General features: G+C 44.1%; 1 protein-coding gene across 1 annotated transcript in view; it reads right to left on the bottom strand.

The window, feature by feature from the left end:
• RYR3 (ryanodine receptor 3) overlaps positions 1-15,337 on the bottom strand; it is an 869,465-nt gene that overhangs the window by 246,307 nt on the left and 607,821 nt on the right. Inside the window, exon 58 of the mRNA XM_073552155.1 lies at positions 14,027-14,150. Coding sequence (XP_073408256.1) covers positions 14,027-14,150 — 124 coding nt within the window. The remainder of the gene's footprint in view (positions 1-14,026; positions 14,151-15,337) is intronic.

Below are 15,337 nucleotides of genomic sequence, written 5' to 3'. Positions count from 1 at the left end.
ACAAAGGTTAGAAAGGGTACCGTATCCCTGGATAACATGTATGGATAGCGTACACATTCAAAATATATGTCTCAGGAGGCAGGCTCAGACGGTGTCAGGCAAAGTATGGATTGCACGTGATTGCACAAAGGTTAGAAAGGGTACCGTATCCCTGGATAACATGTATGGATAGCGTACACATTCAAAATATATGTCTCAGGAGGCAGGCTCAGACGGTGTCAGGCACAGTATGGATTTGACGGCCCAGATTACACAGCGGAGGAGCAGGGAGAGGTAAAGATTGCAAATGCTGGGGCCCTGCCCAAGCAAGGGGGGCCCACTCGTGGGCGTCGGTACTGGCACTGGGCCCCTCATAGTACAGCGGTGTGTCTGACGGCGGGTGTGCACCACCACCGTCAGAGACACTTGATTGCACTATGAGGGACCCTGTGCCAGTGCCCGCGCCCAAGAGTCGGCCTACCCACCTGTCCAGGGCAACGGCACTCGCACGGTGTCGTGCGGTAGGTGGTGACCCCGGCCATGGGGGGGGAGGCAGCACAGTTAGGGAGTTTTAGAAAGTGGCATATGTTGATGTTGGACATTCAGCTGATGCAAAAGGCGAAATAGGTGAAGTACCAGGAAGAGGTGGACCAAAGCAAGCCATTTTTCTGTCACCCTATGTGTCATCAGGGGAAGGTGGGACAAAATCCTTGGAAACCCATGTGTGGTTCATTTTAATGAAGGTTAGATCATCCACATTTTGGGTTGACAGACGGGTCCTTTTTTCTGTCAGGATTGATCCAGCTGCACTGAAGACTCTTTCCGATAGCACACTTGCAGCTGGGCAAGCGAGCTCCTGTAAGGCATATTGGGCCAATTCAGGCCAGGTGTCCAGTTTAGCGGCCCAATAGTCAAAGGGGAATGACCTGTGTGGGAGAACATCGATATGGGAGGAAAAGTAGTTTGTAACCATAGTTGACAACTGCTGTCTCCTGTCACTTTCCATCGATGCAGTATTACCAGTTGTGTGAGCGGTATTTGAAAAATCAGTCCACAACATTGTCATGAAACGCCACTTCTGCTGTGTGCACCACGAACACCTCTGCCAAGCTGCCCCCGGCCCGTACGGCTCGTGTGAGAACCATCACCGCTGCTGTGTGCTGGGAATGCCTCAAGCAACCGATTTACCAGAGTTGCTTGTTTATTAGCCAATATTAGGTCAAGGTTCTCCTGTGGCATGATGTTTTGTAATTTGCCTTTATAGCGTGGATCCAGGATGCTGGCCAACCAGTAGTCGTCATCGTTCATCATTTTGGCAATGCGGGGGTCCCTTTTTAGGATCCGCAAGGAATAATCTGACATGTGGGCCAATGTTCCCGGTGTCAATGATGCACTGCGAGTGCTGGGTGGAGGAGCACTTTCTGGCAAATCCACATCCCTCCAGTCACGCACAAACCCTGTACCAGACCTTGCCACACCAACATTTTCACTTGCCCCACAAGATGCATCCTCCTCCCCTAAGTAATCATCCCCATCATCCTCCTCCTCCTCCTCTTCTTCCTCCACCTCGTCCAGGAGAGGTCCCTGAGCAGACAATGGCTGAATGTCATCAAGGATTCCCTCCTCCTCTTCCTCCTCATCAACATTGGCTGCAGACGCCTGCTCCTTAAGGTACGTCAAAGTTTGCATGAGCAGACGCATAAGTGGGATGCTCATGCTTAGGATGGCGTCGTCTGCGCTTACCAGCCGTGTGCATTCCTCAAAACACTGAAGGACTTTACAAAGGTCTTTCAGCTTCGACCACTGCACGCCTGTCAACTCCATGTCTGCTCTCAAAGTGCCTGGCCGTGTATCCTCCCACAAATGCATTATGTCCTGCCTCTGCTCGCACAGCCGCTCCACCATGTGCAGGGTGGAGTTCCACCTTGTTGCAATGTCGATAATGAGGCGGTGGTTGGGAAGGTGGAGCAATCGCTGCAGCTTCTGCATACGAACGGAGTGTACAGGCGACCGGCGGATGTGCGCGCGCAGTCTTCGCACCTTCTGGAGCAGGGCTGTTAACTCTGGATAATTTTTGAGGAAGCACTGCACCACCAGGTTCAAGGTGTGAGCCAAGCAAGGTATGTGGCTGAGTTTTGAAAGGGCTATGGCTGCCACAAAATTATGGCCGTTATCACTAACTACCTTGCCTGCCTCAAGATGTACACTGCCCAGCCTTGACTCAGTTTGTCACTTCAAGTACTCGGCCAGCACCTCGGCGGTGTGTCTGTCGCCCAAACACATCATCTGCAACACAGCCTGCTGACGCTTTCCACTAGCTGCTCGATAGGGGGACACATCGTGTGCAACAGTGGCAGCTGCAGATGGAGTGCTCGTACGACTGCGCTCTGTGGACGAGCTTTCGCTTCTGGAGGAGGAGGAGGAGGAGGAGGAGGAGGGTCGAACGCCTACAGCCAACTGTTTCCTATACCGTGGGCTAGGCAGCACTGTCCCACCACCGCTGTCCCCTGTGGACCCTGCATCCACCACATTAACCCAGTGCGCAGTGATGGACACGTAACGGCCCTGGCCATGCCGACTGGACCATGCATCAGTTGTGAGGTGCACCTTTCCGCTCACTGACTGCTTGAGTGCATGGACAATGCGGTCTTTCACATGATGGTGGAGGGCTGGGATGGCTTTGTGAGAGAAGAAGTGGCGACTGGGTAGGTCATAGCGTGGTACTGCATAGGCCATGAGTTCGCGGAAAGCTGTGCTTTCCACCAACCGAAAGGGCATCATCTCAAACGAGATTAGTTTGGCAATGTGGGCGTTCAAACCCAGTGTACGCGGATGAGAGACTGAGTACTTTCTTGACCTACTCATAGTGTCTGGGAGGGTGAGCTGGACTTGAGAGCTGCATATGGTGGAAGTAGCGGTGGACAGGGCGGACTGAGAGAGGGTTGATGATGGTGATGGAGTTGGTGTTCTTTCTGATGGCCTAGAATCAGTCTTTCATTGATATAACAGTGGGATTCCCTGACTGCTGTGGTCTTGCAACGACACCTCAACATTTGCTGCTGTGCTAACCGGTGGGCTTACAGTGGGGGAAACAAGGTAGCGTTGCTGACTACCTTCGTTGTGATCAGTTGCACATGTGGCACTTGAGGTTTGGTGTTGTGTCCACGCTTGCAAGTGCATGCTGGTTAAATGTCTAAGCATGCAACTGGTATTCAAATTTTTCAGATTTTTCCCTCGGCTAAAGGTCTTTGCGCACTTCTTACAGATAACCTTGGCCTGATCATGAGGATTTTGTTCAAAAAAGTGCCACACTGCACTCCTCCTACATTGGCAGACATTTTGCGGCCTAGCACGCTGTGATCTTTTGACCCTCTGGACAAGCTGTCCAGCAACTCTTTTGATGTTTGGAACCTGTCTTTGGAGTGCTCCGGGCCTGCCAGATAACAGCTGTTGCGATGTCGATGTCTGCTGTGGATGCTCCTCATCTGAGCTATTGGAAGCAGCACCCTCTTCCCCCAATGGATGCCAATCTGGGTCAACAACTGGGTCATCCATCACCTCCTCTTCTATGTCATGTGCACCTTTCTCTGTGTCACCGTGTATGGTGGTATAGTGTGCGGGAAGGGTCAAAATCTGAGTCTCATCAGGGTCAAAATCTGGCTCTGTACACTGCGAGGACAATGTAGTGCTCTGAGTGAATGTACCAGCAGAATCATCCATCAGCGGCTGTGCATCAGTGCACTCCATGTCAGATTCATCTTGGCCTGGGTAATTCACCATTTCACTTGATAATCCAGGCATGGTATGTGAAAACAGCTCCATGGAGTAATCAGTAGTATGGCCTGCGTCATCCTTCAATCTTGGTTGGGGTGAAGGACACAAGGAAAGGTGTGGTTCATGAACATGAGCCTCCAATGACGACTCAGTGCTTTTACTTTTTACAACTGAAGAAGAGGAGGCGATAGAGCTGGAGGCTGAGTCAGCAATGTAAGATAAAACTTTTTCCTGATGCTCTGCCTTTAAAAGCGGTTTGCCAACTCCTAGAAAACTAAGCGTTCGAGGCCTTATGTAGCCAGACGATGACGCAGGGTCAGCACCTCCTGCATTCGGTCCTATTTTGCTCTTGCCACTACCATCAGATCCACCACCAACACCATCATTACCAGCTGCCAACCCCCGCCCAATTCCACGGCCTCTTCCACCAGCCTTCCTCATTTTTGGTAGAAATGTAGACAAAATCCAACAAACTATATAGTAATGTAAAACAAGGTACAAGGTGTCTATAGGACAGGGGAGATTTAGAATTTCTGCACACACTTGTGGACAGTGGACACTTTTGGATTGTGTGAGGCCCACTGATATCTGAGCGCTATGTGACAGGCTCGATGGCACAGCTGCCTGTGACCAAAGTGACGAGAGGATAATGGAGATTTTGAATCTCTGCGCACACTTTTGGACACTGGACACTTGTGGATTGTGTGAGGCCCACTGATATCTGAGCGCTATGTGACACGCTCGATGGCACAGCTGCCTGTGACCAAAGTGACGAGAGGATAATGGAGATTTTGAATCTCTGCGCACACTTTTGGACACTGGACACTTGTGGATTGTGTGAGGCCCACTGATATCTGGTCGCTATGTGACACGCTCGATGGCACAGCTGCCTGTGACCAAAGTGACGAGAGGATAATGGAGATTTTGAATCTCTGCGCACACTTTTGGACACTGGACACTTGTGGATTGTGTGAGGCCCACTGATATCTGGTCGCTATGTGACACGCTCGATGGCACAGCTGCCTGTGACCAAAGTGACGAGAGGATAATGGAGATTTTGAATCTCTGCGCACACTTTTGGACACTGGACACTTGTGGATTGTGTGAGGCCCACTGATATCTGAGCGCTATGTGACACGCTTGATGGCACAGCTGCCTGTGACCAAAGTGACGAGAGGATAATGGAGATTTTGAATCTCTGCGCACACTTTTGGACACTGGACACTTGTGGATTGTGTGAGGCCCACTGATATCTGAGCGCTATGTGACACGCTCGATGGCACAGCTGCCTGTGACCAAAGTGACGAGAGGATAATGGAGATTTTGAATCTCTGCGCACACTTTTGGACACTGGACACTTGTGGATTGTGTGAGGCCCACTGATATCTGAGCGCTATGTGACACGCTTGATGGCACAGCTGCCTGTGAACAAAGTGACGAGAGGATAATGGAGATTTTGAATCTCTGCGCACACTTTTGGACACTGGACACTTGTGGATTGTGTGAGGCCCACTGATATCTGAGCGCTATGTGACAGGCTCGATGGCACAGCTGTGACAAAAGTGACTAGAGGATAAGGGAGATTGGATTGCTTTTAAAAAAGCAGTTTGCGGAGCAGTGGGTAAACAGCAATGCCAGCGTGTCAGGAAGCCTTAAAAGGCAGCCCAACAACCAACACCACTGATACACCACAATATAGCCTTCCCTTGCACTGCACACACAGTGACTTGTGTGTTGTGCAGGCCAAATCGCTAGCAGCAGAAGCAGTTTTTTTGTCTTCTTCCCTGCCTAACGCTCTCCCTACAGAATCAGCAGCAACCTCTCACTATACTAAGATCGGCAGAAGTAAGATGGCGGTCGGCGTGCACGCCCTTTTATACCCCCTGTGACGCCCACCAAAGCAAGCCAATCACTTGCATGCCCTTCTGAAAGATGGTGGTGACCCGTGCCTAGGTCATCACGTTGCCCACAGTGTCCGTGGATCCTGATTGGCTGAAAAAGAGCGCAAAACAAACTTTTGAAACGCGACTTTGGCGCGTAAGTCGCCGACCTCGTGGCCGACCTCATCCTAGGGTCGGGTTTCGTTTCATGAAACCCGACTTTGCCAAAAGTCGGCGACTTTTGAATTTTTTCGACCCGTTTCGCTCAACTCTAGTTATTACCTGTGACTCAGCAGCAAGTGTTCATTACCATGAAGTGCCATGTCAGGGAATATGAAGCATTGCAGTGTCCAGGGGGGAAAAAGGACTTTTTATGCAATTAATTAACATGCTGGGTCCTCCAAAGAGAGAGATTGTGTCTACTCTCAGCTCTGATCAAATCAGTAAATCAGAGGGTGGCTCCTTAACAGGGGATCCCACATTATTACTTTATACATTTCTTAAAGAACACACACATAAAATGTTGGAGCCATTAAAAAAAATGATGATATGGCCATAAAACACTGTGCGTTATGGTGCATTTACAAGGGTGGGGGTTCTGTGAACAGGCGTTCCCCGTGATTGTGCAATCATGAACAAGCAAAACTCCTGTTCGCTGTGTGATTGGATTGTTTATGCTGGCATAAAGGTACTGTCACACTTAGCGATGTACCAGCGATCCCGACCAGCGATATGACGCGGTCAGGATCGCTGGTATATCGCTAAGTGGTCGCTAGTGAGCTGCCACACAGGCATATCTCACCAGCGACATCGCAGGGGACGGGGGTCGCTACTTACCTGTCAGACCAGGCGATCCTGCGTCCTCCCGCCCGGCTCCACGCTCGTCGCTCGTCTCTCCACAGGAAGCGCCGCAGGAAGCTGACGACGAGAAACAGTCCAGGACGTTCTCGCGTGATCAGCGATAACCAGCGGGGGAGCGGGTTGTAGGTAAGTATCAGACATAGCGATATCGCTATAACGTCACTAGTTATAGCGATATTGCTAGCGATATCGCTTAGTGTGACAGTACCTTAAAGTTAGAGATGTATGAGGATGGAATAATCATATTAACAACTGTTCTTCTCCCATCAGAACTCATTGGCCTGTATAGACAGGACACTAAATGAGGACAATTCGATTTGTACGAGGGGCTGCTGATATGTCTTTGGGTTTGTGATTTTTTTTGTTTCTATGGTAACAAATGTTACATCACATGAAAGCCTTATGTGTCTAATATATTTTCAAAATTTTGTGCTTTTGGCTTATGGCAACAGTGTTCTACGTGCGTCGGAAAACAAAATGGTGGAGTCTAATGCGATATTCACAGCAAATGAGAGCAGAGGAGTGATAAAATTCTTGTTTCTGCAAGGAAAGTCCGGGAAGGATATTCATGGTGATATGTCGCAGACATTGGGGGATCAATGCTCTTTATATTCTACAGTAAAGAACTGGGTTCCCAAATTTAAAATGGGCCACTTCAGCACCAACAACGAAGATGGTCCTGGACAACCAAGAGTGGTTGTTGTTCTGGAGATCGTCGATGCTGTGCACAACCTCATACTGGAGTATCGGCGAATTTCAGTTAAAGCAATAGCAGACATCATGGGTTTTTCCTGTTAAAGTGCTTGTGTAATTATCCATGAACATTTGGACATGAATGAAAACTGCAAAGTGGGTCCCCAAATGTTTGACAACAGATCAGAAAAGCATGCAAGTGAAACTTCCCGGTCTGATTGTCAGCATTTCCAGATAAGAACGTCCTGGATCGACTGGTCACTATGGACGAGACCTGGATTTATTTGCATGACCCTCTCTATGGGTATTTGTATGGAGTCTCTATGGGTGGAGATACAAGGAGGGAAAAGTAATAAAATCCTCATAGGGGTTTGATATAAGCCACCAAATATAACAGAAACCACTGAGAATGTACTATTGAAACAAATAGACAAAGCAGCAAATCACAATGAGGTGATTATTATGGGGGACTTTAACTACCCCGACATAGACTGGAAAACTGAAACCTGCGTATCTCAGAAAGGAAACCAATTTCTGTCAGTGACCAAGGATAATTATCTGTCACAACTTATGCATGCAGGGCCCAACTAGAGGGACAGCCCTTCTGGACTTAATGTTAAGCAACAGGCCAGATAGAATAACAGAAGTACGAGTCGATGGGCACCTAGGGAACAGTGACCACAATATAATACAATTCCACTTGTCCTTCAGTAAGGTGCCCTGGAAGGGGGTTACGAAAACGCTGAATTTCAGGAAAGCAAAGTTTGATCAGCTTAGAGAGGACCTTCGCCGAATTGATTGGGACAATGTCCTCAAAAATAGGAGCACAGAAAATAAACGGGAAATATTTAAATCAGTTTTACACACCCACTGCGAGCGAGCAATACCGTACAGAAATAAAATGGCTAGGAACAGGAGACCACCAATGTGGCTAAATAAGAATGTAAAAAGGGCAATAAACAACAAGAACAAGGCATTTAAGAAGCTAAAACAAGAAGGCAATGAAGAAGCATTAAAAAGTTATAGAGAAAAAAATAAAATGTGTAAAAAAAACAAATACATTTAGCAAAAGTGGAAACTGAGAGACTCATTACTAAGGAAAGTAAAACAAACCCCAAACTATTCTTTAATTATATAAACAGTAAAAAGATTAAAATTGATGGTGTCGGCCCTTTAAAGAACAATGAGGGTGAAATCATAGAGAGCGATGTGGGAAAAGCAAATGTTTTAAATACTTTTTTCTCAACAGTGTTTACACAGGAAAAGGATTTGCCAGGGCAAATGCAGAGTGATAATGTAAACTCCCCATTAAGTATTACCTGCCTAACCCAGGAAGAAGGGCAGAACCGCCTTAGTAAGATTAAAATTGACAAATCACCAGGCCCTGATGACATTCACCCACGGGTATTAAGGGAGTTAAGTAATGTGATAGACAGGCTTCTATTCCTTATATTTAAAGACTCTATAGAAACAGGGTCTGTTCCATTTGATTGGCGGCAAGCAAATGTGGTACCAATATTCAAAAAGGGGTGTAAAAGGGAACCTGGAAACTATAGGCCGGTAAGCTTAACATCTGTTGTGGGTAAAATTTTTGAAGGGTTTCTAAGGGATACCATTATGGAATATCTCAATGTTAATAAATGTTTAACTCCATATCAACATGGATTTATGAAGGATCGCTCCTGTCAAACTAACCTGATCAGCTTCTAAGAGGATGTAAGCTCTCAAATGGACCAAGGAGAATCATTGGATGTCATTTATCTCGACTTCTCTAAAGCATTTGACACTGTCCCACATAAAAGATTGGTAAGTAAGATGAGAAAGCTTGGGCTAGGGGAAATGTGTGTAGATGGGTAGGTAGCTGGCTTAGTGATAGAAAACAAAGAGTGGTTATTAATGGTGCATACTCAGATTGGGCCAGGGTTACTAGTGGGGTACCACAGGGTTCTGTATTGGACCCCCTACTATTTAATATATTTATTAACGATCTAGTGGATGGCTTACACAGTCAAATATCAGTATTTGCAGATCATACAAAACTATGTAAGGTAGTTAACACAAAGGAGGACAGTTTGCAACTACAGACAGATTTGAGTAAATTGGAGAATTGGGCTGAAAAATGGCAAATGAGGTTTAACACAGATAAGTGTAAGGTTAGGCACATGGGAAGGAGAAACAGATGCTACAATTACTTACTAAATGGGAAACTGCTGGGGAAATCAGACATAGAAAAAGACTTGGGGATCTTAGTCAGTAAGAAGCTAAATTGGAGTGCCCAGTGTCAGGCAGCTGCCACCAAAGCAAATAGGGTCATGGGATGCATTAGAAGAGGTTTGGGGACACAAGATGAAAACATAATTCTCCCTCTGTAAAAATCACTTGTCAGACCACACTTGGAGTATTGTGTGCAATTTTGGACGCCGGTGCTCAAGAAAGACATTACTGAACTTGAAAGGGTTCAAAGGCGGGCTACTAAAATTATAAATGGAGTTGGTTCACTACAATACCCAGAAAGGTTATCAAAATTAGGTCTATTTACTCTAGAAAAGAGAAGACTTAGGGGAGACCTAATATATATGTACAAGTATATCAGAGGGCAATACAGAGATCTCTCCAATGAACTGTTTGTACCAAGGACTGTGACAAGAACATGGGGGCATTCTCTTCGTTTGGAGGAAAGACAATTTCTGCACCAGCATAGAAGAGGGTTCTTCACGGTAAGAGCAGTGAGACTCTGGAATTCTCTTCCTGAGGAAGTGGTGATGGCCAACTCACTGAATGAATTTAAGAAAGGAATGGATGCTTTTCTTGTAAGTAACAGTATAGAAGGTTACGAATAATATAATATTATAGGTAGATGGTTGACCCAGCTTAGGGGGAGGAATTTTTTTCCCTATGGAGAAAATTGGCTTCTACTCTGTGGGTTTTTTGCCTTCCCCAGGATCAACAATGCAGAACAGCTGCACTAAAAATAGGCTGAATTAGATGGACATAAGGTCTTCCTTCAGCCTTCAAAACTATGTTACTATGTTACTATGTTACCCTCAAACCAAGAAGCAGTCAAACAGGTGGATGCACAGTGGTTCTCCTCATCCAAAGAAGATCAGGGTGCAAAAATCAGCCACTAAGGTGATGGCATCTGTGTTCTGGGATAAGGAGGGCGTGCTGCTAGTGGACTACCTTCAAAAGAGTTCCACCATCAATGTAATATTTTGGACCAATTGAAGGCAGCTCTGATGGCCAAAAGGAGCAGCAATCTGTCGAAAGAAATCTTGTTCCTGCAAGACAACGCCTCCACTCACACTGCACAAGAGACCAAGGCAAAACTGGCGGAGCTGGGCTTCCAGCTGGTTGACCACCCACCTTATTCACCAGATCTAGCTACCGCCGACTATCATCTGTTTCCAAACCTGAAGAAACACCTCAAGGGTAACAAATTTCACACCATTTCTGATGCCATGGCTGTTACGGATGTCTGGTTTGAGGCACAACCGAAATCCTTCTTTTTCAAAGGCTTACAGAACTTGGAAAACCGATGTAAGAAGTGTGTTGACATCAGTGAAGAGTATGTGGAATAAATGTAAAGTTTCATCTTTCTATCTCGTTTCTTTCTGGGTAAAGCCAAAAACTTATCAGCAGCCCCTCGTATATAGTTGATCAATGCTTGTCAGACCATCTAAATTAACATTTAAAGGCATAAGGGCAAGTTTGCATGGAAGCTCCTAAATTATTCTCAATCTATAACACGCTTTAAAAGATGGATGAAAAAGCTGAAGATAACTGTTCAACAGTCAATGATCAAATCTGCATATATACAGTATATACAGTTGAAACCAGAAGTTTACATACACTATATAAAAAGAGACATATCCATGTTTTTTCTCAATATCTGACATGAAACCGGAATAAACCTTTCCTGTTTTAGGTAAATTAAGATTACCATAATCATTAATATTTGCCAAATGTCAGAATAATGAGAGAGAGTGAATGTTTAAGGCATTTTTATTACTTATTGCAAAGTCAAATGTTTACATACACTAAGATTACTATGCCTTTAAACAATTCTGTACTGCCCGTATGATGATGTCGTGTTTGGAAGCTTCTGATAGATTTTTTGGCAACAGCTGAGTTAATTAGAGGCACACCTGTGGATGTATTTTAATGCACACCGGAAACACACTGCTTCTTTGTGTAGCATCATGAGAAAGTCTCAAAAAATTAGCCAAGATATCAGGAAGAGAATTGTAGACTTGCACAAAGTCTGGCTCATCCTTGGGTACAATTTCAAGATACCTGAAGGTGCCTCATTTGTCTGTACAAACAATTATGTGCAAGTACAAACAAGATAGGAACGTCCAGCCATCATACCGCTCAGGAAGGAGACGGGTTCTGTGTCCCACAGATGAACATGTTTTGATCTGACATGTGCATATTAACCCAAGGACAAAAGCAAAACACCTTGTGAAGATGATGGCGGAAGCTGGTAATATTGTGTCAATTTCCACAGTGAAATGAGTACTGTGTCAACATGAGCTGAAAGGCCACTCTGCCAGGAAGAAGCCATAACTCCAAAAGAAATCTAAAAAAGCCAGATAAATATTTGGAAATGCACACAGGAACACAGACCTTATTTTTTGGAGACATGTCCTGTGGTCTGATGAAACTAAAATTAAATTTTTTGGGCATAATGACCATCGTTACATTTGGAGGAAAAAATGAGAAGCTTGGAAGCATAAGAACACCATCCCAACTGTGAAACAGAGGGGTGGCAGCATCATGTTGTGGGGTTATTTTGCTGCTGGAGGGAGTGGTGCACTTCACAAAATAGATGGCATCATGAGAAAAAAAGATTATGTGGCAATACTGAAGCAATAGCTCAAGACATCAGCTAGGAACTTAAAGCTTGAGAGGAAATGGGTCTTCCAAATGGATAATGATGACCTGAAGCATACTGCCAAAATGGTAACAAAGTGGCTTAAGGATAACAAAGTCAATATTTTGGAGTGGCCATCACAAAGCCCTGATCTCAGTCCTATTGAAAATTTAAGGGCAATGCTGAAAAGGCCAGAGTGAGCATGGCGATCTACAAACCTGGATCAGTTACACCAGTTTTGTCAGGAGGAATGGGCCCAAATTCCGACCAAGTATTTTGAGAAGCTTGTGGAAGGATATCCCAAATGTTTGACCCAAGTCATTCAGTTTAAGGGCAATGGTACCAAATACTAATGAAATGTATGTAAACTTTTCACTTTGCAGTAATAAAATTCCCTTAAAGGGAACCTGTCAGCAGGATTGTGCATAGTAACCTACAGACAGTGTCACGTTGGCGCCGTTATGCTGATTAAAATGATACCTTGGTTGATGAAATTGGTCTTGTGCTTGTTGTTTAATCTTTATTTTCAGTTTTCAGTTAGGCCTCTTTCACACTTCCGTTTTTTACAATCAGTCACAATCCGCCAGGTTTTGAAAAAAAACGGATCCTCAATTTTTTTTTGAGGATCCGTTTTTTTCCCATTGACTTGCATTAATGGCGGATTGTGACGGATTGCTGTCCGTTGCATCCGTTTTTTGTGAGGATCCGCCAAAAGTTGCTGTCCGTCACCATCCTCAAAGATTTCAAAACGGAGCTTGTAACGTTTTTTTCTCTGGCGGATCCTCCAGACACTCATTTAACCCGAAATTCTTTCTGGGTGCCGGACAAAAAAAAAAAATTCTCTCTCTCTCTCTCTCTCTCACCAGCGATTCCTTTAAATTTCTTCATTTTCAGGATCCGTCTGAAAACGGATCCTGCCCCATCCGTTCACATCAGTTGAGAACGGATCCGCTTGTCCACCTTTTTGGCGGATTATAACTGATGCAAAAAACTGAAGTGTGAAAGAGGCCTTATTGAGATTCTCGTGACCTAAGGCAGGGTTGGTGTATGTGGTGCTCTGCTCAGTTATTGGATCACAGCTAGACATCTATAGCAGCTACTGCGCAGGCGCAGCAGGCACCATTTTCAAATTGATTTTTTTCCCCCTCTAGCTGACTAACTTGAATAAAACATGCGATTTTGCTGCAGCGCAGTTGCCACAACTGGCACCTGCCTGCAGGTTTGTTTGGGTTTTTTTTTTACGTATGTATGCAAATTAGGAGGCAGGTCAGTGAGGAATCAGTGACCTGTCAGCAGTCTGCATTATGAATACCTAATCAGAGCACACATACATGAATCCCACCTTAGGGCACGAGAATCTCCTTAACACAAAACTGAAAATAAAGATTAAAGAACACCCATATGACAGATTTCGTCAACCAAGGTATCATGTTAATCAGTATAACGGCGACAACTTGACACTGTCTGTAGGTTACTGTGCACAATCCTGCTGACAGGTTCCCTTTAAAACATTCTCGCTCTCTCATTATTCTAACATTTGGCAATTATTAATAATTATGGTAATCCTAATTGACCTAAAACTGGAAAGGTTTATTCTAATTTCATGACAGATATTGAGAAAAACATGTATATGTGTGTGTTTTATATACAGTGAAGGAAATAATAATTTGAGTCCTTGTGATTTTGTAGGTTTGCCCACTGACAAAGACATGAACAGTCTATAATTTTAAGGATAGGTTAATTGTAACATTGAGAGATAGAAAAGCAAAAATAAAATCCAGAAAATCACATTATATACGGTAAATTATATAAATGTATTTGCATTTTGCATTATATATACACAGACTCTCTCTAGAGAGCATAAAATGAAATATTCCACATTTTTATTGGATATGGAGATCCATCTTTTTTCATGCTGACAGCATTACAAACATATATATTCTGTTATATAGGAATGATGCTTTACCTGGAGATTGCATATCCATTCACTTGTAAGAATTTGAAGAGTTCTTGAGCTTTCTCACGATCCCGGGCTTTTTCTTTTGCTGTTAATGTGTCATAAGGCACCAACAGTGGATGACTGCCAGCACCTGCAGAAAAATTTTATTAGCATACAGTTGTTCATATCAATTTTTTTTCCCTATATTGAGGAACTAACTAGTGTATACTACAGGATATTATCACTAAGAAATTGAACCTAGAATAAAAACAATGTGTAGAAACACTGCAGTAAGTAAATAAATTGTAACACATGTAAAAACATAGGGTACTTCGTTTAAAGGTTTTTGATCCAAAAAGTGTAAAAGTCATCCCACCGAAACAAGGTGTGCCTAACCAGAATGGTCCCTATCTCTAGCAAATCTCTGCTGGCAGATGATGGCTGAATAATTAAGCAATCATCTGTCTCAATCAGCTGTACTTCACCCACGGCCGTTAACCTGTGAAATACTGTTGTCAATTCCTAACAGCATTTAATGTGCTCCAGCAAGGGGAGCTTGATTCCATGCACTCATCTGCGTGCCTGAGACGGGATTGTAAGGCACAAATGATTTGCTATGACAGGTGAAGCTCAGCTGAAGACCTCCATGCTTTTCACGGGGGCACTCCTGTGAAAGCCAACCTATAGCTGGCGTTTATAGCAGACCATGATTTTTGATATGCACAGCAATACTGTAACACTGCTGTGCATAGCAGAAGTGAACAGATGATCACAGGTTCAAGTCTTCTATGGCAACTACCAAATAAAGTAATAATTGAGAGTTTTTTGTGTAAAAAAAAATAAATAAAAACATAGAAGTTCAAATCACCCCTTTTTTTCCCCCATTAAAAATAAAGAAATAAAACATATTTGGCATAGCTACATCTGTAAATGTACAATCTATGAAAACATAAAATAAATTAATCCGATTGGTATACAGCCTAATGAGAAAAAAAAATCAAAATTTCAGAATTATGTTTTTTTTGCCCTCCACAACACTGCAATAAAATCCAATAATGGCCATCAAAACATTGTATCTACCCAAAATAATATAAGCTCAGTCTCAGAGCATGTAAAAAATAAACCCTCACACAGCCCCATCGACCAAAAATGTAAAATGTTACTGGTCTCGGAAAATGGGACACAAGCAAAATAAATATATATATTTTTATAAATTTCCAAAAAATTTTTCACCACTCAAACTTCCTCCCCCAAATTATTCATATTTAGTATCTGCGTAATCGTACTGACCTGGAGAATCATATTGCCAGGTCAGCGTTACTGTAGAGTGAACATAGT

This window comes from Dendrobates tinctorius, unplaced genomic scaffold (genome assembly GCF_039654945.1).
Source record: "Dendrobates tinctorius isolate UK_male_01 unplaced genomic scaffold, ASM3965494v1 ptg000186l, whole genome shotgun sequence".
NCBI classification, from domain to species: Eukaryota; Metazoa; Chordata; class Amphibia; order Anura; family Dendrobatidae; genus Dendrobates; species Dendrobates tinctorius.
This window is presented reverse-complemented; position numbering and strand designations above follow the sequence as displayed.